This window comes from Paramisgurnus dabryanus, chromosome 22 (assembly GCF_030506205.2).
Source record: "Paramisgurnus dabryanus chromosome 22, PD_genome_1.1, whole genome shotgun sequence".
Classification (NCBI taxonomy): Eukaryota; Metazoa; Chordata; class Actinopteri; order Cypriniformes; family Cobitidae; genus Paramisgurnus; species Paramisgurnus dabryanus.
The window spans coordinates 22,734,607-22,758,599 of NC_133358.1; the positions used below are offsets into that span (position 1 = coordinate 22,734,607).

General features: G+C 39.2%; 2 protein-coding genes across 11 annotated transcripts in view; both read right to left on the reverse strand.

Moving 5' to 3' along the window:
* Nucleotides 1-452: 452 nt before the first annotated feature.
* Nucleotides 453-11,709, reverse strand: zdhhc20b (zDHHC palmitoyltransferase 20b). 2 transcript variants are annotated; one of them, XM_065258338.2, is made up of 13 exons: nucleotides 11,349-11,709; nucleotides 10,784-10,810; nucleotides 10,520-10,614; nucleotides 10,063-10,183; nucleotides 8,044-8,113; nucleotides 7,813-7,845; nucleotides 7,609-7,729; nucleotides 6,905-6,940; nucleotides 6,605-6,737; nucleotides 4,900-5,026; nucleotides 4,505-4,600; nucleotides 4,282-4,397; nucleotides 453-2,872 (listed from the first exon to the last, which is right to left on the reverse strand). In XM_065258338.2, exons 1-13 carry the CDS (start codon nucleotides 11,464-11,466, stop codon nucleotides 2,829-2,831), a joined length of 1,137 nt encoding a protein of 378 aa, XP_065114410.1. In that variant the 5' UTR covers nucleotides 11,467-11,709; the 3' UTR covers nucleotides 453-2,828. The 2 variants fall into 2 exon arrangements, with proteins under 2 accessions (XP_065114410.1, XP_065114409.1); XM_065258337.2 differs by lacking the exon at nucleotides 6,905-6,940 and having other exon boundaries at nucleotides 454-2,872; nucleotides 11,349-11,706.
* Nucleotides 11,710-12,255: 546 nt separating this feature from the next.
* The window catches only part of nup58 (nucleoporin 58), a 33,281-nt gene continuing 21,543 nt past the window's right edge, over nucleotides 12,256-23,993 (reverse strand). For 5 of the 9 annotated variants that reach the window (XM_065258332.2, XM_065258333.2, XM_073813119.1 and 2 more), the window contains 13 exons: nucleotides 22,877-23,028; nucleotides 22,746-22,775; nucleotides 22,380-22,649; nucleotides 20,444-20,606; nucleotides 20,274-20,339; nucleotides 19,846-20,020; nucleotides 19,676-19,755; nucleotides 18,627-18,745; nucleotides 18,448-18,530; nucleotides 18,110-18,311; nucleotides 14,127-14,213; nucleotides 13,368-13,463; nucleotides 12,256-13,083 (listed from right to left, as the gene is read on the reverse strand). In XM_065258332.2, coding sequence (XP_065114404.1) covers nucleotides 12,914-13,083; nucleotides 13,368-13,463; nucleotides 14,127-14,213; nucleotides 18,110-18,311; nucleotides 18,448-18,530; nucleotides 18,627-18,745; nucleotides 19,676-19,755; nucleotides 19,846-20,020; nucleotides 20,274-20,339; nucleotides 20,444-20,606; nucleotides 22,380-22,649; nucleotides 22,746-22,775; nucleotides 22,877-23,028 — 1,693 coding nt within the window. In that variant the 3' untranslated portion in view covers nucleotides 12,256-12,913. Of the gene's footprint in view, nucleotides 13,084-13,367; nucleotides 13,464-14,126; nucleotides 14,214-18,109; nucleotides 18,312-18,447; nucleotides 18,531-18,626; nucleotides 18,746-19,675; nucleotides 19,756-19,845; nucleotides 20,021-20,273; nucleotides 20,340-20,443; nucleotides 20,607-22,379; nucleotides 22,650-22,745; nucleotides 22,776-22,876; nucleotides 23,029-23,428; nucleotides 23,792-23,993 lie in introns of those variants that run through there. The other 4 variants (XM_065258330.2, XM_065258331.2, XM_065258334.2 and 1 more) reach the window with 4 other exon arrangements.

A 23,993-nucleotide genomic window follows, 5' to 3' on the forward strand; every position in this document is an offset into this window, starting at 1 on the left:
TCCAGCCATTTGGATTTATTTTATACAATTTTATAAAATTTGGACTTGAAGGACGCAGACTCTGTAACTTTACATTTGATTAACTGAAACATCGAAGACATTTTCTAAAATAACAAAAAATGTGTTTGTCTGAAAAATGGACGGGCATATGCATCTCGGACGGCTTAGGAGTGAGTAAATCATGGGTTTAATATCATTTTTGGCCAAACTATCCCTTTAAGGCATAACTGTGAGGATTACAAGCTTGAAATGATCAAAGTTCACAAAAAGTTGACAATAACCATATACACTTTTACAAAGTAAAAATGATTAACTAAAAAGAGGAGTGAAAGAGGAGCGTATTTAACATGCTAAACTTTTAAGGGTTGAATGGCCTCAGTGCTAATGTGCTGGGCAGAGGTCAGGGTAAAAGAATCAAGTACATACTCATACAGTATAAAAGCAAATGGACTACACAGTGGACAGGTTTATATAAAAGAACATTTATTGTTTCTTCTTACATATAAGCATGTACTTCATTAACAAAATAGGAAAGTTAAATAAAAAAAATGTCATTCTGTTAACATTTTTTGTAACATGAATTTAAAACAAAACCTCAGAGCACATCAAGTAGATCAAACAGATAATTGTACTTGACATGCAGTGAAGGTATTTTGTAACAGAAATGTGTAAATAATAAAAAACAAAAACAGTTTTTATATATTTCATTATGGCTTTATGTTTACTCCTCTATTATTCAGTATAAAAGGTAATGAAAGAGGTAATGAATTGCAGTAAATAACCTAAGAATGGTTTCAGGGCCATGCTTCCAGGCAGAGTCAAGGCATCAACAAAGCAGCTTTTTATACATGATGTCAAGGCTCTGTAATTCATATGGATGCACCAATACAAAATCTCTGTGCCAAAACCAATATTCAATAGAATGACGACTTGTGATACTGATAGATACCGATAGTTTTGCTCTTTACCCCTTGTTTGAAATCCTAAAAGTGCAAAGCATCCAATTTAAAATAATCAGACAGAATGAATTCTAAAGAGTTTTTTCCAGGATATAATTTGGCCTGATTGTATGTTTTTAAGCAATCACTTTCTAATTGTGCTTTTATCTGCCAATACAGATATATCTGTGCATCCCTAGTAATTTTTATTTAAAGTACACTTTCCCTAAAGAACAATAAACTAAACAAATATCTCTAAACCCATCTACACCGCTATGTGCATTCAATAAAACCTGCTAAACCATTTCGTACAGAAATATCTTGAACATGATGCAATCTTCAGCAGCAGAAAGAAAACAATGTGTGAGCAAAGATGAAGTGGATTCATGTTAGATCTTCTCATAAACACTCACAAATATCTTTAAGAACAAAAGCACCGATTTCAAATCTGATAATACTTAAAAATCATACTATAGGTCAGATTTTACACACCAAAGTTTTCCAGAAATGCCATTAATGACAACATAGCCTTCAAATGCTCTACAACATCAACACCGTTTTGTTTGCTTGGTGGTTTTCGAGATACTTCAGAACACAAAGCACATAAGGCAGCAATCACTGCATTTCACTTTGTAGCACATAAACACATCAGCTTTCCACACATCGGTTTCCACTTATGATCACACTACAAGTCACATCAGACGGGCACAATTATTCCACACTGGACTAAAGTTCACCGAGGATAAATTACGACAAATATAAACGAACATATCACTTTTATCGCTTTGCCAAAAAGGCATTAAAGAACGTAGATTCTGTATCTAAAGAATCCAAGAAGAGCCATCAACAACATTCACATATAGAAGAAAAAGGAATGGTAAAAAACATCCGTTGCAGATTGAGTGTATGGTGATACAATACACAAGACCACCGACTCCAAAAGTTTGAATTAATATTAATAGTGTCAATAGTGCCGCCTGCTGGCCAGTCTGTAAACCTAAAAGTAAGTCGAGGTCACACCACAGTTTCATTTGGTTTTCAAGATGACACAAGCTACACTGCCAAAGCAGAGAGGTATTACTAACATTTTGTAAACACTCCTGTGAATCTCAGAGCTCTGGTTTTAAGCCCTTTATTTGGCATATGAAAACTGGCCAAGATTTCACATCAGAAAACAATAAAACGTTACCAAAACATCAAGGATCGTTTCAGTCTTTTGCAGGCATCCTGTGCCTGGTCACACTTCTTTGCACTTTGCGAACAGCTGTGTTTACATCCTTAAAAAAAAGATTAAATGAAGTTTTAAAAGAATACATTCCAACACTGTAGACAGCCATCTTGTGCTCTCCATTCTTCATCATCAACTTGACGCCATCCATTGAATCCTTGACCATTTCATACTCAGTAACAACATAGATCCAGAAGAAGTCATGATTGTGTCTGTTTGTCCCTCATGTAAACAGCAGTTGGTACCAAATTTTGGCAGCTGCGTTGGGTTGACTGAGGGCTGTGGAGCAGCACTGCTGTATTTTTAGGTAAACATGTTTTCAATTCACATGCAAGGTTGAGGAATATGCATGTTGTGAGGGTCTGTGCAAGCAACCAACCAGTTTGCAAAGAGAGTCGTGCAATCTCGAATGACGCTGCTACTGCCGATTGGGGAGTTGATGTAAAGGACAGTTGTAATGTGGGCCCCTCCATAAGCAATGGGCACAGGAAAGGGTTTCACAGCAAAAATGTTTAAGGCATCAGCTTTGATGGCTGTGATTCTCATCAACAGTCCCCAGTACTGGGAGTCAAAGGCACGAGAGCACAGGGGACCACCCCTCGCCGGCTTCGTTCCTAGGGAGAATCAATCGATCGGTGCTGAAGTTGAAATGGCCTACGTGGCTATGACTCGCTCTCAATGGAGATAGTAACAGCCTCACTTTCATCTGAAAAGCAAGATAAGGGTTAATTCTCAGATTTTTAGCAGCATCTAGTGGTGAGATTGTGAATTGCAACCAACAGCTCAGTCCACCATAGACATGTATAAACCAGGCTAGATGTCTTAAGCCCGATTTATAGTCGTGCGTAAGTTCTAATGCGTAGGCTATCCGTAGCCTGACATGCACCTCGCAAAATTTTTAACAGCGCGTCAGGTTAACAAGTTGCTGTTTCTTCTTCGTTTGTGGGTTAACTTGCCAAGCTTCTTGACGGTCGAGCTGCTACTGTGTTTACGCACGTGGATACTGCCTACCAGCGGTCTGCGCGCGTGCTTGCACGTCGTCGCGGACGACGACGCAAAAGCATAAATGAAAACCGACGTGTAACCTACGCCGACGCGGCTACGCCGTAGGACCTACACACAGCTATAACAAGCCCTTAATGCTGCGTTCAGACCAGCCACAGTAGAGGCGTCAAGCGATTTCAATGTTAATTCAATGTGAAGATGCGTTGACGTGCATCTGGAGGTCTCGCGGTGCGAATGAGGCATTTAGTGCGGCGCGGTAGACGCGTTTCCGCCTCACTGGCATCTCTAGTTCGCGCAAATGCCGCGAATTGATCATTGCCGCGCCAAACACGCAAGTTGAAAAACGTGAACTTTGGCAGAAAAAAACGCTGCGTTAACCAATCAGGAGCTTGCTCTAGTAGTGATGTGATCACAGAAAGTGAGCGGAGTCACAGAAGCCCTTCCCATGACACGAATTTTCCGCGTGAAAGTCTCGATGACTAGAATTTCACGTGCGAGCGAATAACCTCAAAAATGTTCAAGCCGCAAACTAAACGCGGTAGACGCGAATTTGACGCCTCAAACGCGGCTGGTGTGAACCCAAGGTTATGGCAGAGTCTCTAACGTCATCACCTGGTGGCCATCTTACCTCAGACAGCTCTCTCACTTGTGTACTCATGTACTTTTAAATCACCAAAACTTGCTCAATTTTCTATTAATTTTCATTAATATTAACGTGGCTATACTTCTGGATGCTTTAACATGTTTCATGAAAATTATTCATAAGTATGCAGTGTCATAGGTACATCTCTGACATTTCTAAACCAAACCGTTTGAAAATGTGTAGAAAATTGAGCAAGTTATGGTCATTTAAAAGTACATGCTCCATTAAACACAATGCTACGAGTGAGCGAGCTGTCTGAGGTAAGATGGCCGCCAGGTGCTGACGTCGACCTCCATTGGCCAGCAGCGCGGGCGAGACATCTAGCAAGGTCTTGATACACCACTGATAATATAGTTAAGTATATTATATTGCATTTCTGTAACTTTAAGATCCTACTTAAAGTGACACAATACACCATTAACTTCTATCTGCTATACTGATATACAGTATGGTAATTTGAGACGTACCAGATTTTAACACATCAATCTCCTTGTGAACTTCTTCACTGTGGTAATCATTGGCGAGCAGGCGGTTTTGTGATTCACTCGTAAGGCTGGTTTGCTCTACACATCCATCAACAGCACTGGGGAAGAGAGAAAGTCACTAGCATTACTGTTATTCTAAACTGCTGGGGTTGAAGTTAGTTTTGCACAAACCCTGTCCCTGGCAACAAGTGAAAAGTCATCTCACCCTTTATCCAACACCTCAGGCTGAAGACATTCAGTGTGCTGCTGCTCTGGATCAATAGTCACAAGCCGTGTGGGGAAAGAAAAGCCGTCTCCCTGACTATAACAAACAGATTACCACACATTTGTATAGATTTGTCACAGTTGTTGTCCACTCTGAAATCTCTATGGTGGTCCTCTCATTTCTAAAAACAATGTGTGTTCATCCTTAAAAATAAACCTAATGGATTTAAGGCTCCTCAACAAGCTATGTCATTTGCATGTCAAACTTAGCAGAACATGTTATGTGCCAAGGTTATCTTAAAATTTAAGGCTTTGTTTAAATCCCTTTCGATACGGATGAGCATTACTATAAGTGATAACTGCATGCACCACTAAAAACTTTAACATTGGACTCACCTGGTGAAGATAGGAAGCAGCCAGTATTTCTTCTGGTCTCCAAACACCTGAGCAATGTTCTTACTGAATCCCAGGGAAAATCCATTTTTATCAGGGCCATTTCTGAAGACAGGAGCTCTGAACGCTTCTGAATGTAGAAGAACATCGCAGAAGAATGCATCACCATACATAAAATAAATGAGCACTGGTCACTGAAGCGGTCTTTTACATTTAGCATTAACCTCTTCAGACCCTGCGTCCACTGCTGATCAACCAAGCAAAATAAGGCACACTGATTTAAGGGGTTAGTGCAACACAAGTTTAAAGGTCCTGTGTGTAGATTTTTAGCGGCATCTAGCGATGAGATTGTGAATTGCAACTAACGGCTAATGGTGCGTTCACACCATACGTAAAACAGGTGGCAAGCACGAGTGACTTACATGTTAGGTCAATGCAAAAACGCGATAAGCGCGCGATAAGCGCTAATGGCGCACAGAGAGCGTAATTCTACGTTAATAGGGTCAGTTTAATTCAGTACTTTTAAATCAAATTAATTAAACTGAAAAGTAACTTGCATTACTTTTTTTTAAAAGTAACTCAAATATTAATGTGTACATTTATAAAGTAATGCATTACTTTACTCGTTAATTCCGCAAAGTAATATTATTACGTAATGCGTATTACTTGTACAACACTGTATATAAGCCCCTCTCTTAACGCAAATTTACACGTGAATGTCTTGAAAGACTAGAATTTCACGCGCAAATTAAGCGAGTAAACTCAAAATGTTTTGCCGTCTCTTCCGCATCTGGTGTGAACGCCGTTGGTTGCAATTCACAATCCCACCACTACATGCTGCTACAAATCTACACACAGGACCTTTAAACTTGTGTTGCATTAACCCCTTCAGACCTGATTTGTCAGGTGTTTAAATCAGTGTGCCTTATTTTGAACAGTCCACAGCCCACCCCTCTGTTTCGAAACGCATAGAGAAGCTACGGTAGCCGCCACATGACAAACATGTCATCATTTAAGACCACGTAGTGAGAAAACATGTTTGTCCGTGTAGGGCAGGGGTGCCCAAACTCGGTCCTGGAGGACCGGTGTCCTGCAGAGTTTAGCTCCAACCCTAATCAAACACACCTGAAGCAGCTAAGTAAGCATACTACAAACTTCCAGGAAGGTGTGCCGAGTAAAGTTGGAGCTAAACTCTGCAGGACACCGGTCCTCCAGGACCGAGTTTGGGCACCTCTGGTTTAGGGCTACTGTAGAATTACGGTGGTGTGGCGATTTACATGTAAGGGGGCCAAATGGTGTAAGTAGATTAAAATGGCTTATTGAAGGTAATAAAACAATACAGTTAATTTTGAAAGGAATTTCTACACCACTGATAATATAGTTATGCTTATTATATTGCATTTATGTCAAGAAATCCTTCTAAAAGTTACATAATGCACATTTAATGTAGTCTTATGCTTAAAGTTTTCCAGTAACAAGTAGGAAAATGAGCCGAAAATTGCTCCAAAGGCTGAATAAATGACTTGGTCAACAGGCGGAAATGTAAATTACCAAAATCGAGGTCTGTCTGAGCATAGCAGGTCCACTATTGTTGCTATGGTAACTATATGAGCAAGCTCAGTTCAGGTACAAGCAAATACGTGAATCTATCCATCTATACATGTGGACAAAAGATACAGAGAGATGAGTATTGTCTGATGTGTGTTACCTATGGTGGACCTGTTTTTTCCCACAAGCCACAAGTGGTATGTGAAGAGCGAAAGTATGCTGATGCAGAACATGGCCGCCACAAAAAAGAGAAACAAGACATGGAATTTGGCGTGCGACACTGTCTGGTCACTCTGAGAAAAGGGAGAAAAAAAAAAATCAACAACAGGCAAGACATGGGCAACGTGTTGCACCGACACGAGCTGACCAGGTCACGGGGGTTAAGACAACAAAAACACTGTGATCGTAACCTATTGCTAACATTGACACGTTTATCGAACACAACACTGTGAGGGATTACCTTTGGACAATTTTCTGCCGATTTCCTCCGGCAAAGCTTAAGTGCAAACAGAGACAGACTGTTAAGACAAGCGGAAAGCACAGCGGGAAAGCAGAAGCTTATCAGACACAGGAGGCGAGGAGAGATTACAATGTCTTACAAGGGCTGTTTCACACGCATGCATGGGCGGCACAACACTGCAGTGTTACTGCGACAATGCAGAAAATCAAGTGATTTGCGGTTACACAGAGTATCCTTTAGGATCCAGTTTATTTGTTTGTTAACTTCATTCCAGCTTCTATGGCTATATAAATGTCGAACACTAGTTAATCCATACACATGTTAGGGGAGGCATCTCCATAAACACTAAAAACTTGATGAGTAACAAATAAAAAACGATATTCTCCTTGCCTGTGCAATGTGAAACAGTCCTAAGACAATAACAAAAAGGGTGTTTGCCAAAACAGAGAGAAACAGAAATGAGGAAAGAAGAGTAACACTGACAGGAGGTGACTGGAAGCAGGCAGATAGGAAAAACACCAACAATTAGCATGAATAGACAAATACGGCCTGCGATTTATTTAGCGGAGGAAATCCTGACAGGAAATCACATTTATATTAGAAGATCACACGTGTCCATTACTTTAAAGGTACATTTAAAATGGCAGTAAACAAGTTTAAGTACACGCAAGCTGACATTTAAGACCTTAAATAGATCTACTCACTGTCCAGAACTTTATGAAGTACTGGAGGACGGAGGCTGCTATGAATAAGCAGTAAATAAGTGAGTAGGTCAGGAACAGGATGAAAAACTTGTAGTTGGAGAAACCCACACAGTTATTCACCCTGCGGGAAGATGAATAGAGAAGTGAGCACGATGTTCATCAACCAATCAAAATGTCAGCGTCAATAACTCATATCTCACTTACCACGGACAATGATGATCCATCTTCAGTACACACCTTTTAACAAAGTAATGATGTTTGAGATCTTGAGCATTGCACAACACTGCCTTAAATATCATTGAATACGCTATACGGATGCATTTTAGCATATTTGAAGATTGATGACATGTTACAGGGAATTTCTTAGTGTAAGTTATTCATTTAATTAACTGTACTAATCTGTTATATATGTAGACAGGTGTTATGGACACTTACATGTCACAAGCAGAACAATGATGACATCTGTCTGGTTTGATCACTTGGCAGCGGTCACAATAACGGATTGCTACAAGACAACAAAGGAACAAGTCAAAACTTAATAAGAATCGATGAAAACCATAATAGAGGTCTGCACTCCCACAGGACCCAATAAGATTTGTTGCAGCACAGGGCAAAATTCAATTACAGTTGGAGATGAAAGTGGACAGACAGAAAATCAGGAGCAGGTGGAAAAAAATTGCAGGTATATCTGTGGAAGAGCATTACAAGGGTTCTTCATAGACTTTTATGAAGATATATCAATATTTTAAATAAGATGTTAATTCGCATAGTACTCCATGAATCAATAGAGGAGACACCATAAGTGATGGTGCTGATCTTAGCTATCTATCTAAGGACTTTTAGAGGGGGAAACCTTTTGATCTATCGGAGAAGCTAATACAGAAGTGACTTACCTGGCAGCTTAGACTGGCTCTAAAAGGGAGTCAATTTCCATAGACCCCCATGTTAAAATGCCCAAATTTACAGTAGAAAATAATGTGTTTACAGTCTGGTACAAAAAGTGTTTTTGGTCTGTAAAGGTAATTTTGCCATTCTTCAGGACAACTGTAAGGGGGTATATTTTTTGTAACTCATCTGTTTAAATTATATTAAGCTTTATAGGGACATTCCACTTTTTTGAAAATGTGCTCATTTTCCAGCTACCCTAAAGTTAAACATTTGATTCTTGCCGTTTTGGAATCGTAATGATATTACGCAGTGCCTGAAAATAGTCCCCTGCTATCGAAAGTAACCAAGGGGACTATTTTCAGGCAGTGCGTTATATCACTACGCCTGCTGCAGCCATGTTACGACAGCAAAGTCCTTCATTATTATGCCAGTTTGAGAGTATAGTTCCTAGCCATATCTGCCTAGAAAATCACAACTTTTTATTTTCCGTCAGTCTTAGTACACGATGTAACTACAGAAGAGTCAAGTTTTAAATAGGAAAAATATCGAAACTGTTTGGTTATGTTTTTAGCGCGATGCTAATGGTCTAATCAGATTCAATGTATTGTGCTAAGCTATGCTAAAAGTGACCTGGAGATCAGCTGAATAGATTCCAAAACGGTAAGAACTCTTAGGGAGCTGGAAAATGAGCATATTTTCAAAATAAGTGAAATGTCCCTTTAAAGCTCTGCATAATTAAGGGCGTGGCAACTTGAGTGACAGGTGAACCGCCACTGCTGTCACTAGTGTTGAGCTAGGCGGGTGTGGTGTCAGCAACCAGACACCTCAGCTTCACAAACCTACCGCCTCTTTAACAATTTTCGGTTATCCGGGAGTGATGCGCAGTGCCACGCGGCAAAGACGGCGACGGCAGGCACCGCCTTCTACTGGCTTCAAAAAAGCTCTTCACAAACATATGGGTGACGTCACGTAAACGTAGATACATAAAACGTAGCGCTTTTCTAAGTGGATTTAAAAGAGGAACTATATTTTATGGCAGTAGCACTTTGGAGGTAGAGTGTTACTGCGCCGAGTCGAAGTACTCCCAAAAGTGCTATTCCGCCATACAAATATAGTTACCCTTTTAAATCCGCTCAGAAAAGCGCTACGTTTTATTTTGTGCCACCATACTTGCTCGTATAACTACTCGTCTTAAATACGAAAAACGTTGATGTGTTTGGTCACTTCTAACTTTATCTCTGTTTGGTACCATTGAATGAATGGGGCTAAGCTAAATGCTTTTAAAGTGTCGCCACGCGCCCCAGCGCTTACGTGCACGCACTAAGATGACAGAGGTATATATCAACTCTTCTTAAGGTAAAAACATAGTTTAATATGGAAAATGGATAGACTATTCCTTTAAATAGCCTATTTGTGCAGATATACTAAATCAGGGTGAACAACTGCTTCCAATTTTATAGCTTCTCAGTCAATAAAATGACTAAATCAGTGTCTGCAAATGTCTGGCAATTTAGCAGACGGAGGAAAGGATTGAGGGTAATTATTGCAGATGTTTGAGTCTCTGACCTCCAGCTCCCGTGCGGGTGTAAAGGGGCAGACTGCTGGCTACTCTCCTCAGGATCTCATGCTGGGTCTCTGGACGTTGTTCCTTCTCATACTGCTCCTTCTCAGCTTTGGGTAGACAGAACTAAGACAAAGATATTACATAAAACCGGATTGAGCACTGCTATTACTATGAATAAGGGACAGTGCAACCAATCATCAATCGATAACGACTACCTTATCTATTCTTTAGGGGAGGGGTTTTATATATGCTTGCCAACCTGTGCACATGTGCAGTAGCTAAAATGATCTCCATAACAGGTGTGTGGTAAAAGTTATGGCACAGTTGATGTCAGGTTTAATTGTTGGTCATAAATATGTTGTTTATTATACATTATTATATTACAGAAGAATCTGTTTTTCCCCATTTAAGAAGATATAACTTTAGTCTTGCATGACATTGCAAACATGTTCTCTGTACCTCTTTGGAAGGGTTGGCTGGTCTTGTAAAGATGGTTTTCCAGTAAGACCACACAAACATGATGAACGACAGGTGAAAGACTACCAGGTAGATGACTGCAAATAAAAGAGACAGTACAGCTAATACCAAGAGCCAGCAGAGAAGCCAGCCAATGTATAAATCAGTCAGTGTTTGTGATTACTAATGCAGCCTCTCTGGACCAGACAGACTGCGGTCAGCACAAACACAACTGCAATAAAGTTTAGGGGAAAAATGTTTACTCACTTTTTTCACCAGTGTTGGTAATTGTAACTAAACAGAAAGAGAAACACAAATTATAGTACACAACTGTGACATATAAAGGCATACATTCAGAGACATACAGAAATACCAGGAGTGACTCACAAGGCATTACGGTTTCATTTTCAAAGTCATGATAGCAATTTAAAAGCCACTTTATTGTATTTCTCAATTTTCAACAGTGGATAAACAGGGTGAACCTGTACACGACAAGAAACCCAATTCATTGGTTTAAAAAACACACAATACACCGTTCCTCTTGTTGCAGGTGGCTATTTGTAAACACTGTGTATTTGCATACCGAACAGGAATCAGCTGTAACTAAACAACGTAAGTTAGTCAGCAGTGTCCAGTTATTTTTAGTCAGGATTTATGCTCGAAAATGACACCAAAACCATTCGCCTTGTTATGTTAATTTATTTATCTTCCGTATAAAACCAATAGGCTAATAATTAGCCTGCTCATGTAAACAAATCCTTCATTGGCGTTCCACACCAATGACTTCCGGCCGGCACGTGCCGCCCGGTTAGGGATAATAAAGAGCACTTACGTAGACATAGCTCCACCACGTAAGCGTAATATGACCAGCACACAACTAAGGCAATAAATATCACCGGTATCCACGCCAGACCCCGCTGGCAGCATCTCAGTACATGTGTAGGCGCCATCTTTCTTCTTCCTTGACTACAAAAGACGGGAAAGGAGGGATGAGATCGTTCCACCCGTGCCCCGCCTTTTCGGACTTTGCGGCTCCGCCTCTGCGCTGCCGCCCATTTGCTGTCCTAACAGATTAAGGTTATGAATATTGATGAAGTTGTGTGACGTTCATCCAGTTTGACGTTCTGATTTGCTGAGAAGCAGACAGTGCCAACTAGGCGCCATTCTATTCGCGAATGAAGAAGTGGCAGCTTATGAATATTAATTAGGTTTGAGGAACGTTATCAAGCAACGTTTGTAAAACTAACAAAATTAAGATTTTGTTATTGTAGGAGTTATAATTTGGAAACAATAGGCTTGTTCGACTTGATGCCTCGCCGCAAGAATCGACAGCCGGATGACGCCAAAGTATCGCGAGAGCAAGACGAAAAATGATTTCTTGAATCATTCTCTCGGTACTTTGACGTCATCCGTCTGTCGGTTCTTGCGGCGCCGCATGAATTCGAACAAGCCTAATGTAAATTAGACAACTTTATCTATAGATATGGGTTGGGAAATATTGGGTTCCTGTGGATTTAATGGTAGAACATTGCGTTAGCAACGCAAAGGTCATTGGTTTGATCCCAGAGAACACACATACTGATAAATAAAATAGATTAAATGCACAGTAAATCACGCTGGATTAAAGAATTTGCCAAACACGCAAAACAAACCTTTGTTACTTTGATATAGTTAAAAGTGAAAGGGACACTTATGAAAAACATATTTTTTATATAATAAACACTTATGCTAAGGGTTTGGTAAAATAAAAGTGACGCATAATGGTCGCTGTCTTTCTTTAATAACAAACACGTTTGTCGAAAAATATTTGTTTGCACAAAGTTTGCCCAAGTATAGAAACTTCAGCATGATTTGGTAATGAGAACATACAGAAACAAAATGGCGTATACAAATGTAACATTCTTATACAAGTGACAACTATTTGGTACAATTTATCAGTGAACAAATGACAATTTACGTGATGACATTTACAAGAATATGCAGTTGAAAATAAAGCCACAAACACACAGGTAAACTCAGTTCATAAGCATCTTCAATACCAAGGGCATCTACATGAAATCTGTGCAGGTCAACACACGCTGCATTAGATCTTATACAACTCATATCATCTGACACCGGTCCAGTCAGTTACATCTTAATACAATCTTAACCAGATATCAGAGTAGGATTGTTTAACCCGAGTAAATGGTAAACAAAAATAGAGACCCAGCACAGTCACAAGGGTAAAAGGAAACGCACACAGAACAATCCTAAATATCCTTTTAATGGCATCAAACAGAGAAAATATATATATACAGACACATACATATACAGTATATATATATAAAAATAAAGATCTTAGACATACGTTATCTTTACCTCGTGACATTTCCCTTTACCCCATACCAACATGCTGTTTTATCTCTTTCCCCTCTTGTTACCCGCTGGGGGCTTTTTGAGCTGTAACATGGGTGTTCCTGTCCCAAAGCCTGGAGTCTGTGTGTTGGAGACCCCAAAGGTGAGTCCAGCCGATGCGTTGATGCCTGGATTACTGAAGTTAAAGCCTGAGGTGTTAGACGTTCCAAACCCTGACAAGGAAAGAAAAATGTAAATGCTGGTGGTAAAAAAAATATTTTAGTTTTTGCTGCAACACACAAGCATTACTAAGCATTTAGCAATATCATGCCAAAGCTGTTAACATCTCACAAATAAGCAAATGGCACTCAAACATGTTTAGTGAGTCTGTCAATTGTCCTTAAAAAGTCATGACAGCTTTGCAAAAGAAAAGCTGGTATTTAAAATAGTGGATTAGTTAGTTATGGTTAGTATCGATAAATATTGGGAAAATAGAGGAGGGTGCTAAAGAACACACCTGCGCTCAGGCTCCCTCCAGATGGCTTGCTAGAGGAAAACCCGAACGACAAACCTCCTGTTGCCAGACCCCCAAACCCAGGGCCGCTACCAAATGCTGCCGAGAGACAGAAGGGCCATTTAGGTCCTGTGACTAGTACATGTACACCAGAGTCAATGGCCCTGTCCCAAATGGCACACGTAATGTGGACTTGTGATCTTAGGTTTGGGTGTGTATCTTTTAAGTCTACAAGACCGTAGGGCGTTGTTTCTCACCCAGGGGCCACAGCATATTTTTTAAGGGGGGCTCAAATTATTTTAAAGATGACAAAACAAGCATTAAAACAAGCTAAAACAAGCAAACAGCTAATTTTTTTCTTCTTTTTTGCCATTTTAGAAGTGAACATGTAATTCCAAACTAATTCATTTTATTTGGAAAAAATTGAAAGAGTGATTAAAAAAAAAACGTTGAAAACAACTGTCATATTGTGTCCTTTTGGTCGATAATGCATCCTTTATGTGCACTTTTTCTGAGCCTGCACTTCTTAAAGGAAAACCGTAAGTGTGTAGGGTGCCATTTGGGACAGGGGCAATCTCTTTTGTACAGGGCAGGGGAATGACGGTAGTAATGATGAGTTACATTTATATATTAGAAAACAAAGAAAAATTGTGGATTGGAAGAAGGGATAATAACTACTACAAAATAAAGCTTTTTTATTTTTCAAAATTAAGAAAAAAAGAATCTAAAAAAGTAAGAGGAGGGGTATATTATAGGATGTACCTCCAAGGCTGGATGAGCCCATGCTACTGCCAATACCCGATGAAAAGGAAGTGCCAAAACTGGCCCCTAAGCCAGGCGCTTGTGCTCCTGGGATAGAGAGAAAGAGCAGAGGAACTTACTCTCATGCACAATGTACTGTAGCTCATAAGACCCTATCCCATATAATTAGATGCAAACTTAATGGTTGATAAAACACAGGCTAATGAGAAGCTCATGGTCATAATGCATTTTAAACGCAGCTCTTACTGACTATTGAGTCTTGACTAAGGAGTAAATGAGTGTTTTAAATCATATCAAGTGTCTTATAACATATATATAATTTATAAATATACTATCATAAGGTTACTCATTAAAGAATTACTCTACTTTCTATAAAAAAATCCTAATAATTTACTCACCTCCATTTCATCCAAAATGTTGATGTCTTTCTTTGTTTAGTTGAGAAGAAAATCTTTTTTTGGAGGTAAACATTTCAGGATTTTTCTCAACTTAATAGACTTAAGTGGACCCCAACAGCTTACGGTTTAAAATTGCAGTTTTAACTTAGATTCAAAGGTCTCAAAATGATCCCAAGGCATAAGGGTCTTATCTAGCAAAACGATTCAAATGGCTCAAAACAATCCTAGCAAAACGATTGTCATTTTCTGCAAGAATTTTTTTTACTTTTAAACCACAACTTCTTGTCTTTCACCAGCTGTGTGACGCGCCAGCGCGACTGTACGTAATTGCGTAAGCACGTCGAAAGGTCACATATGTAAAAACAATTTAAACTATAAACTGACACAAAGACATTAATTAGTATGATTAGTATGATTACAACACCGTCAAAACGCTCCTCTTTCTCCACACTTGCAATGTGACCTTTTGACGTTATGACGCTTTACGCTGGCGCGTCACATGGCTGGTGCAAGACAAGAAGTTGTGGTTTAAAAGTAAAAAAAATTCCTGCCGAAATTAAAATCGTTTTGCTATTGTTTAGAGCCATTTGAATCAGCGTTGAAACTGCAGTTTTAAACTGCATTTAAACTGTAAACTGTTGGGGTTCAATAAGTCTTTTTAATTGAGAAAAATCCTGAAATGTTATTCTTAAAAAAAAAAACTGAATTTCTTCTCGACTTCTCGAAAGACATCAACATTTTGGATGACATGGGGATGAGTAAATTATCTGGATTTATTATAAAATTGAGTAATCCTTCATGATGTTGTATTTAGCGCAAATATAAGGAGCAAATTTAATAAAATATGCACTAAAATTTTGGTCTACTTTCTGTTTTAACTTATCTCGCCACATTATCTTACTAATTTCTAGTTTTTGAGTTTTTAAAGGAAAAGCTTTTAAAAAGTTGCTGTAACTATTATATTGACCTGCTAATGCTAAATGCATATAGCGTGCTCGTGTCTTGTTTCCTTTTAGCTGTTTAAAATTGTATTTAAATTTGATTGTTATTAACAAAGATGAAATATTAAAAATAAATCAGGATCTCAAAGATCTTTTAATCCAATTAATTAAAAAATCTGAATTATCAGTCAAAAAGAAACAAAGACAAGGGCTTTTCTTTAGAAAAACTGATTTATTGTCAATGTAAAGCAATTCAAATGACATTAAACATGACAAACATTTGGAAAAACCGATTCCTAGTAGTAATGGCATTAAACACGGTTCAAAACGATTTAAGATTGAAGCCAACCTGTGCCAAAAATTCACTTCAAACAATGATTAAAATAAAAGCTGTATCAAAAGGCACACCATTATATATGCATCACAAGCATCATCTGAACATAAAAAAATGTAATTATAAGTTAGATTTCAGAATTGACTTACAACTAAAACACTAAGCCCCATATGTGTTCCAAGGAATGGTAATGTAAAAAATCAGACGTGTCTATATTAACAGACATTCTGCATAAGAGCTTTGTACCAACACACAAAAGCCACACATTTCTAAAAGCATGACATGCAATAAAACCATTCGTTTATATAGTAGTTGATTAAAGGCAAAGCAAATATTAGATATTTGCAATGGTCTACTACACTGTTCCGTAATGTCCCATACTAACTAGATAAGTGATTGCGCGTGGCTGTTTTAATGCATACATCTGTGAGGTATTACAGCCATCATAAAGACCTTTACTGAAAGGGAAAGTTTTTTTTATATTATGCAATATGCAAACAGCCATAGCAGAAAAAGATCAATTCAAGCATGAATTAGCAGCTTTGAGCCACCAAAAAGCTAAAAATCACAAACACTGCATTCACATTTGTATAGTAAAGTAGTTTGAGTAGTATACTAAAGTTTGGCACAATCCTTCACAATGGACCCACAACAGTCCGTTAAAGCAGCATGTGTACTCAAACTAAAGATTGAAACACTGTAGCCCTTGAAAAATAAAATATCCTAATAATTGATGTGTACAAATTTCTTTTTTAGCAGATCCTGCAGTGTAGCAAATGCCATTGCTAATGAATTATTCTCCCAACTAGCAAGTGTATGTGTATATATTCTGTGCAACTAAATAAGCCATGCTATTGGTTTAGCGCACTACATATTTACAGTTTATTTAATATGCAAAAGCACCCACAACAGCCCAGACTTTCTTAGGCACGACGGCACAATCCATCCTAAAAAATATTGTAGTAGTACTGTAAAAAAAGATAAATACTGGAAATCAACGAGATGCCAAACGAACGCAGAACAATCAAGTTGAAAATTCGTAATTTTGACAAATAGTCAATCACACTATCAAAGCCCTTTTCAAATCAACTTTCATCTATTGCATCACAAAAACCAACAATACGTGAGGATTCATGTGTGTAGACCGAGAACTAGTACGATTGAGAAAACTAACACCATTTCCCACACCTCCAACCTGCTGTCATCGCCTGCTCATCTCCATGGAAACCACAAATGCAACCATGGTTACTGACGGATGGAGGTATAGACACACAACTAGTCTCATATTCACTGGGATATGCCTAATATGAGACAGTAAATGACCATAATGAGTACAACCTTCAAGTCAGTAGCTTACACGCTTCCTATATATAAATACATAAATGTATGCCAACCCAACCAGCCATTGACAAGCCTGTTGTACGCTGAAGATCCGGATTAATGTATGATAAAAGTACACAAACTGACAGCGGTTGAGGTGTAAAGGATCCAAGGAGAAAAAAGAAAAATGGCACTGTCAAACAAGCGATTATGGTGGTTCCCAACAAGCAGTAAGGTAACTTGTATATGCATGGCATCAAATGAAATACCCGCTAGCAGCCACTGAATATCTGGAAAACTGAACTTCCTGTCCTGAGGCATGATATTGTCCCCAAGCATACCTGAGGCACATTCATCCCTAACAGAATCCACCTACAGTTAAGACAACATATTGCTTAGAAAGCCTCAGCAAATTTACAGAAGTTGGCACTTTAAAAAACCAAATGTTTGGCTGACTGTGTGTATAAGAAAAGTGAACACGTTTAGTTTGTGCGTGTATCACGATCTTAGTGAATGAAAGTCTATTTTAAAGTATATGGCTACTTTAATTAGTGACCGCTACATTAGTGCTGTTGTTATATCAGAGTCAGAGATCCAACCCTACGTTTGGCATTAAAAAGCCAATCAAAACAGGAGCCAAAATAGGTGGCCCCTCCCAACAGATCACTTCAATCAAGACGCGTTAATGAAAACCTTGACTTGACCTGAAATGTGCCCTACATATCCGGCCAATATCAGCATTATAAGACGTTTCTGGGTGTGACAGTCAGCAAATACGCTAGTTGGCACATGTAGTCACATAACCAAAATGTTAGAGAACCCTGTTTCTCCTTATCTCCATAAGAGACGAAGTTAAAGAAATCAAAAGAACCGAAAGTAAAAACAGACGTGGCACTGACTGAATTTTCGGTTTATTCTCTGTCTGCCTTATTTATCATTTTCCTCATCATGTTATCAGTCTAGAGGTCTAAAACTTGAAGGCGGTCAGACCTGGAGCCGGCTGCTGTTGTTGAGAGAGAGTGGCAGCCATGGCAACGGCTGCGGCGTTGGGAACGCTGCCGAAAGGGGCGGGGCCCGTGGTGACGTGCGGATTGCTCTGCCACTTCTTATAGGCTGTGCGTCTCGACTCGAACACGTCGGTGGAGTCCTCGAGGAAGACTCGCCTGTAGTTCAGGTACTGATGCTTTAGGGTCTACGGGAAACAAAAGAAGGTCAGCACAGTTTGATGCTCCTAATCTCATGATAAGACTCCAACCTGGATTTTACAGGCATGGTGACATTATTTCATTTATTCGGAAGATGTTACCCAAAAACTTGAGATGACTTACTTTTACATTCTCATGAACTCCCTGCAACTGTGCAGCAAGGGCAACAAACGTCTGGTAGAGCTTCTGCATGGCCATGGACAGATCTACAAAATAAACAACATCAGGAGACTGACAGACCATCATACCCATGAGCCAAAGTAAAGCTTTTTATTTGTTTGACAGGATGTTAATTTAAAAACCTTGAGGGGTGATGTGGGAGCCACTGCTTTGTGTGGTCAAATGATTCTCCAGTTCTTCGATTTGCTGACGGTACTGCTGTAACTGCACCTCGAACTGCTCCACCAGATCTCTGAAATAACTACAGCGAGAGAGACAGATGCCAGTAAGCAACTTTTCTAGTTTATAAACAGACTTTGTCTACTGTTACAGAATTTCTGCTTACTCTTCAGTTAAAGGGATATTCCACTTTTTAAAAAATAGGCCCATTTTCCAGCTCCCCTAGAGTTAAACATTTGATTTTACCGTTTTGGAATCCATTCAGCTGATGTCCGGGTCTGCGCTACCACTTTTAGCCTAGCTTAGCATAATCCATTGAATCTGATTAGACCATTAGCATCGCGCTAAAAATAACCAAAGAGTTTCCATGCTTTTCCTATTTAAAACTTGATTCTTCTGTAGTTACATCGTGTACTAAGAGCGACGGAAAATTTAAAGTTGTGATTTTCTAGGCAGATATGGCTAGGAACTATACTCTCATTCTGGCGTAATAATCAAAGACTTTGCAGCTATGACATGGCTGCAAGAGGCACAATGATATTACGCAGCAGCCGAAAATAGTCCCCTTAGTATCTTTCAATGGCAGGGGACTATTTTCGGGCAGTGCGTAATATCATTGCGCCTCCTGCAGCCATGTCACGGCTGCAAAGTCCTTGATTATTACGCCAGAATGAGAGTATAGTTCATAGCCATATCTGCCTAGAAAATCTCAACTTTTTATTTTCTGTCAGTCTTAGTAGACGATGTAACTACAGAAGAGTCAAGTTTTAAATAGGAAAAATATTGAAACTCTTTGGTTATTTTTTAGCGCGATGCTAATGGTCTAATCAGATTCAATGGATTGTGCTACGCTATGCTAAAAGTGGTACTGAATCGGCTGAATGGATTCCAAAACGGTAAACATCAAATGTTTCACTCTAGGGGAGCTGGAAAATGAGTATATTTTTTTAAAAAGTGGAGTGTCCCTTTAAGAAAAAAAGAAAAGAACAATAGGTTAATAAAATTTGCTCACTCGGATGGGGCCATATTCTCATGTTGGAGTCCAGGAGGAGTCTTCTGGGTGCGTAGAGCAATTTCTGCATTTTTCAATTCCTGCTTGAAAAAAAACGTGGTTTGCATGTTTATAATGACGTTTCATTGAACCATTGGGTGTGGGAAGGATTCAGAGACTTTCGGTCTAACCTGAGAAGTTTCCATTTTCAGTTTGTCTATAGAGAGGGAATTTCTCTGCAGGCCACTGGCACAGACAGACACAAGCTGTTTAAGAGTCTTGATGTCCTCCTGCGCTTTGAAAATGGCTTTAGAGGACATCCGACTGATCTCCTCTTGCACTTGCTTCTGTTCCTTGACAAACTTCCTGTGGAGATACATCAAGACAAATATTAAAGGAACATCAACGTTACTCAACCTCATGTTGAATTTTGCTAAATTTCTTAGCTTCAAATCAACTTTGGATGAATTTTTTTATATTTTTAAGCATGATTGATGATGTTAACATTCAATTTCTTTATAGAAAAGTGCAGTCTAGATATTTTACAAAAATCTGAATGTGGTACATATATGTGGTCTAATAAAACAGTATAATTAAGTTAATAAAGAACAGCACTTACTGAAAATTATCCACATCTTGACATATCTGAACTGGTAAGTTTTCATCCCTAAGAGCTTTACTATCCCTGTAAACAAAGAACAAAACTTTATTAAACAATCTTACAAATTAAATAGTTTGTAAAATTATATTTCTTCTACATCAGAAGTGGTTTAAAGCAGTGTTTCATACTCTGGTCTGGTGCTGGATGACTTGTCATTATTCTTTTCGGAAGAAGTGCTGAAGTCAACACCACCCAGACCAATACTGGGCACAGGAGCAGAGCTGGCCGCAACAGAAGTAGAGACCAAACCGCCCAGACTTAAACCACCACCAAGAGTAGACTGTCCAAAACCTGTATTACAACAAATTACATTAAGTAAAATAATAAACACAGTAAAATAATAATCACACCTATGCTTGAACATAAGACTTAAAGAAAAAGTTCACCTCAAACTGAGCCCACATTTTACTTACCCTCAAGCCACCCTAGATGTATATGGCTGTGTCCGAGATAGCCCCCTATACCCTCACTTCCTATTCCCTACATTAGTTTGCTAATATAGTCCACTTGAAAGAGTGAATGAAAACGAGTGGGTGAATTCGGACACTATGCGGGCGCCATCTTGTGTCATGATGCAGGAGTTCACTTGGCATGCGCCTCACAGTGAATGTGTAGCGGCTAGCCATTGAGTGTGTATATCCGTTGTACAGTCATTCATGACTAAGGTCACATGACTGCAGTGACGCGGCTGACGTACGATGTGGCTGACGTGTTATCTGGTGCACCCCAGCATTTTTGTGTGTGCGCCCAAGCTTCGTTTACAGTCTGAGGGAGACGCACGCTTGAAAAAAAAACTTTGCAAACATGTCTGAGGATAACATGTCAGCCGCGTCACTGCAGTCACGTGACTTCAGTCTCGTGCATGTGGTTCACAACAGCTCTCGGACTAAATCTTAAACCACTTAAACTGTATTCCGAAGATGAACGGAGGTCTTACGAGTTTGGAACAACATGAGGGTGAGTAATTAATGACATTATTTTCATTTTTGGGTTAACTATCACTTTAAGGGTGTATGGAGCTATTTCGGACACAGCCTATGACTTTCGTCTTTTAGTCGAACACAAGTGTGCCGCACAAGCCCTGAAAAGTGAAGCCAAAACGTCTCGATCGCCCCCCAGTGACCGGTCCCAGTATAGGTCATAAACCCCGCCTCCCCATGTTATTCAATGGGACTTGAGACCAACTAAAAAAATTAATTACACTTCAATTATTTTTTTTCCGAACCTGGTTTCTGTCATTTATTGTAGTTTTTATCACACTGATGTAAATTCAAATGTTTGTTTTTAAAATAAGTTTGTGTTTAGTTAGTTATTTAATGATATAAAAACGGTGGTGTCACGTCATGATTGACAGCTGTGATATCGTGTGATATGCGCATTCTGCGAGAGCGAGGACGGGGTCTTGATTTCGCGGTTTTACTTCCTGCTCACTACTGCGCATGACTGGTCCCGAAATCGCTACTGCGCAGACTCAAGACCCAAGATGTCAGCGCCATATCGGGACACTGGCGGCTTCACTTTTCACCAATGGAAGGGAGCGAACAGGCGTCGTCCATTTTTTTTTTACAGTCTATGGTCGAACACAGTCAGAGTTATATTACTTAATCTTGGCTTTGTAATGCATTGAATAGTGCCCCATTTTAAAACTCCCAAACGCGTATCCATTCGTCAAAAACTAATTTATATGGTTAAATGTCTATTGAAGTGAAGAAATAGTTTTTTGTTATGTTGGGCCAGGGGTCAAGCTTCCACCTGACCTTGAATCTTTCGTGAATATACATGGTGTTGCTGAAATTTAGTAATCACAGTTTATTAAGATTTGAAATATTAATTTTGTTCCTTACAAACACCCATCGCTAATAACCACATGGACTAGTTTTTATGCACTCCTTGCAGCTAAAAAAGGGGCACTTTCCAAATCCATTACAAAGCTTAAAATATTACTCAGACGGCTAAAGTCATATACACCTAGGATGGCTTAAGTGGAAAATAAAACATGGGCTAATTTTAATTTTTGGGTAATATACTCCTTTAAACATAATCGTTGAGTGACAAGAAGTTGACCTGTAGCAGCAGGATTAGAGAAGAGACTGGAACCAAAGGAGAAACCAGAGCCAGGAGCAGAGGAGGTGGTGGCTGTGGCTCCCATGTTAAGGGAGAAGCCGGTAGAGCTGGTCTGAGGAGCTGTGGAGGTCAGGACAGATCCCAGAGTCAAGCCTGCGCCTGTTGGTGCAGAGGTTGTGGTGGTCATTGAGAAGGGCGTAGCTGAGGCCGCAGGCTTTCCGAATGCTAGGCTGAACCCAGTGGTTGAGGGGGTTGAAGTTGTAAGACTCCCTGAGAGCATGAAAACACACACAAAAAACACAGTGTAGTTTAATTTAAAGTAATGGTTGTGACAATGCAAACACAAAAAATTGAAAAAATGTTTACCTAATGTAAGCCCAGTAGATGCAGCAGCTGCTATAAATGATAAATGGTTGTTAGTTATAATTGCATAAAATAAAATAAACACACTTGTATTATAAAATAATAGTATTTCATTTATTTAACAACACGTGTACCTGAGGCAGGTGTGTTAAAAGAAAATCCAGTTGTTGGTTTCTGCGCAAACAAACTGGACCCTAAGCCTAGTGTTGAGGTGGTACTGGTGGTCGCCATTGTGGAAGCCGTTGGGCCAAAACCTCCAATTGCGAATCCAGTGCCTGCTGGGGTACTGGAAATAAGGTACAAAAATTTTACTTCAAAATTGAACAGGTTCATCATTTAGACAGTGCGCTGCTGCAAATACAAAAGAAACCATCACTAAAATTACCACGAGTTAAAGTTTACAATGGGAATTGTATTGGTTTTAATCAACACTATTATGTTCTCTGTGGGTCTCTACTGGTTATGTGTGGGATGATATTTGGCAGATGAGAACCAACAAAACAAACTACATGAGGACATTTTGTAGTGGTTGTAATGGTAAACAACTTATTGGTCATAAAGGCATTTGTAATAGAAAAATTACAATTTATAGTTTCAGCTAGAATTTATTACAAACGGTATAGTTTTTCAACAGTAACACAAAGTGAAACTAAACTGGATAATCTGCTGTTTCCTCATACAGTTACCTCGTCGCAGCTCCAAGTGAAAATGCTCCGCCGGTGTTGGTGGACCCGAGGGTGCTTGCCCCAAAGTTAAATGAGGACATTTTGGACTGTAGTTTCCGAAACGAAATAATAAGAACCGAGCGGATCAGACCTCGTGGAGGCCCTTAAACACGCTGCTTACGACTATAGCATATTAACTGAAGCAGTCGCAATGATAAGGCTTTAGAGAGTAAAACTGTCATACAATATAAAATAAATTGGTTTATTATTATTATTTTTAATGTTTTCTGGGTTTCGAATTGCTGCTCATATTTTTACCCTTATTGTTTCCGCGCACAATTTCTTCTTCAGCTACCTTAGTGTTACAGTAAAATTCAAATCATATTTGTTGCGATGTATCGCCACCTATCGACCTGGAAATTGCATGCAGGCACGTTTTTATTTGTGAACGTATTTTTCTGTGGAGATCATTCACTTTTTTACTTTATTTTGTTTTTCCCGTAACAAATGTTTTATTTAGTTAAACCGTAAAAATGACAACAGTATTCATATAATAATAAACAGTATTATTATTTATGTAACGTTA

Excerpts from the sequence above, each read along its gene's own strand:
- zdhhc20b (XM_065258338.2), bottom strand. The coding sequence starts at position 11,466 with ATGGCGCCTACACATGTACTGAGATGCTGCCAGCGGGGTCTGGCGTGG. Across the intron at positions 6,941-7,608 it reads ACTTCATAAAGTTCTGGACA|CTTTGCCGGAGGAAATCGGC; the intron begins GTGAGTAGATCT and ends TTTGCACTTAAG. Across the intron at positions 5,027-6,604 it reads AAAAAACAGGTCCACCATAG|AAGCGTTCAGAGCTCCTGTC; the intron begins GTAACACACATC and ends TTCTACATTCAG.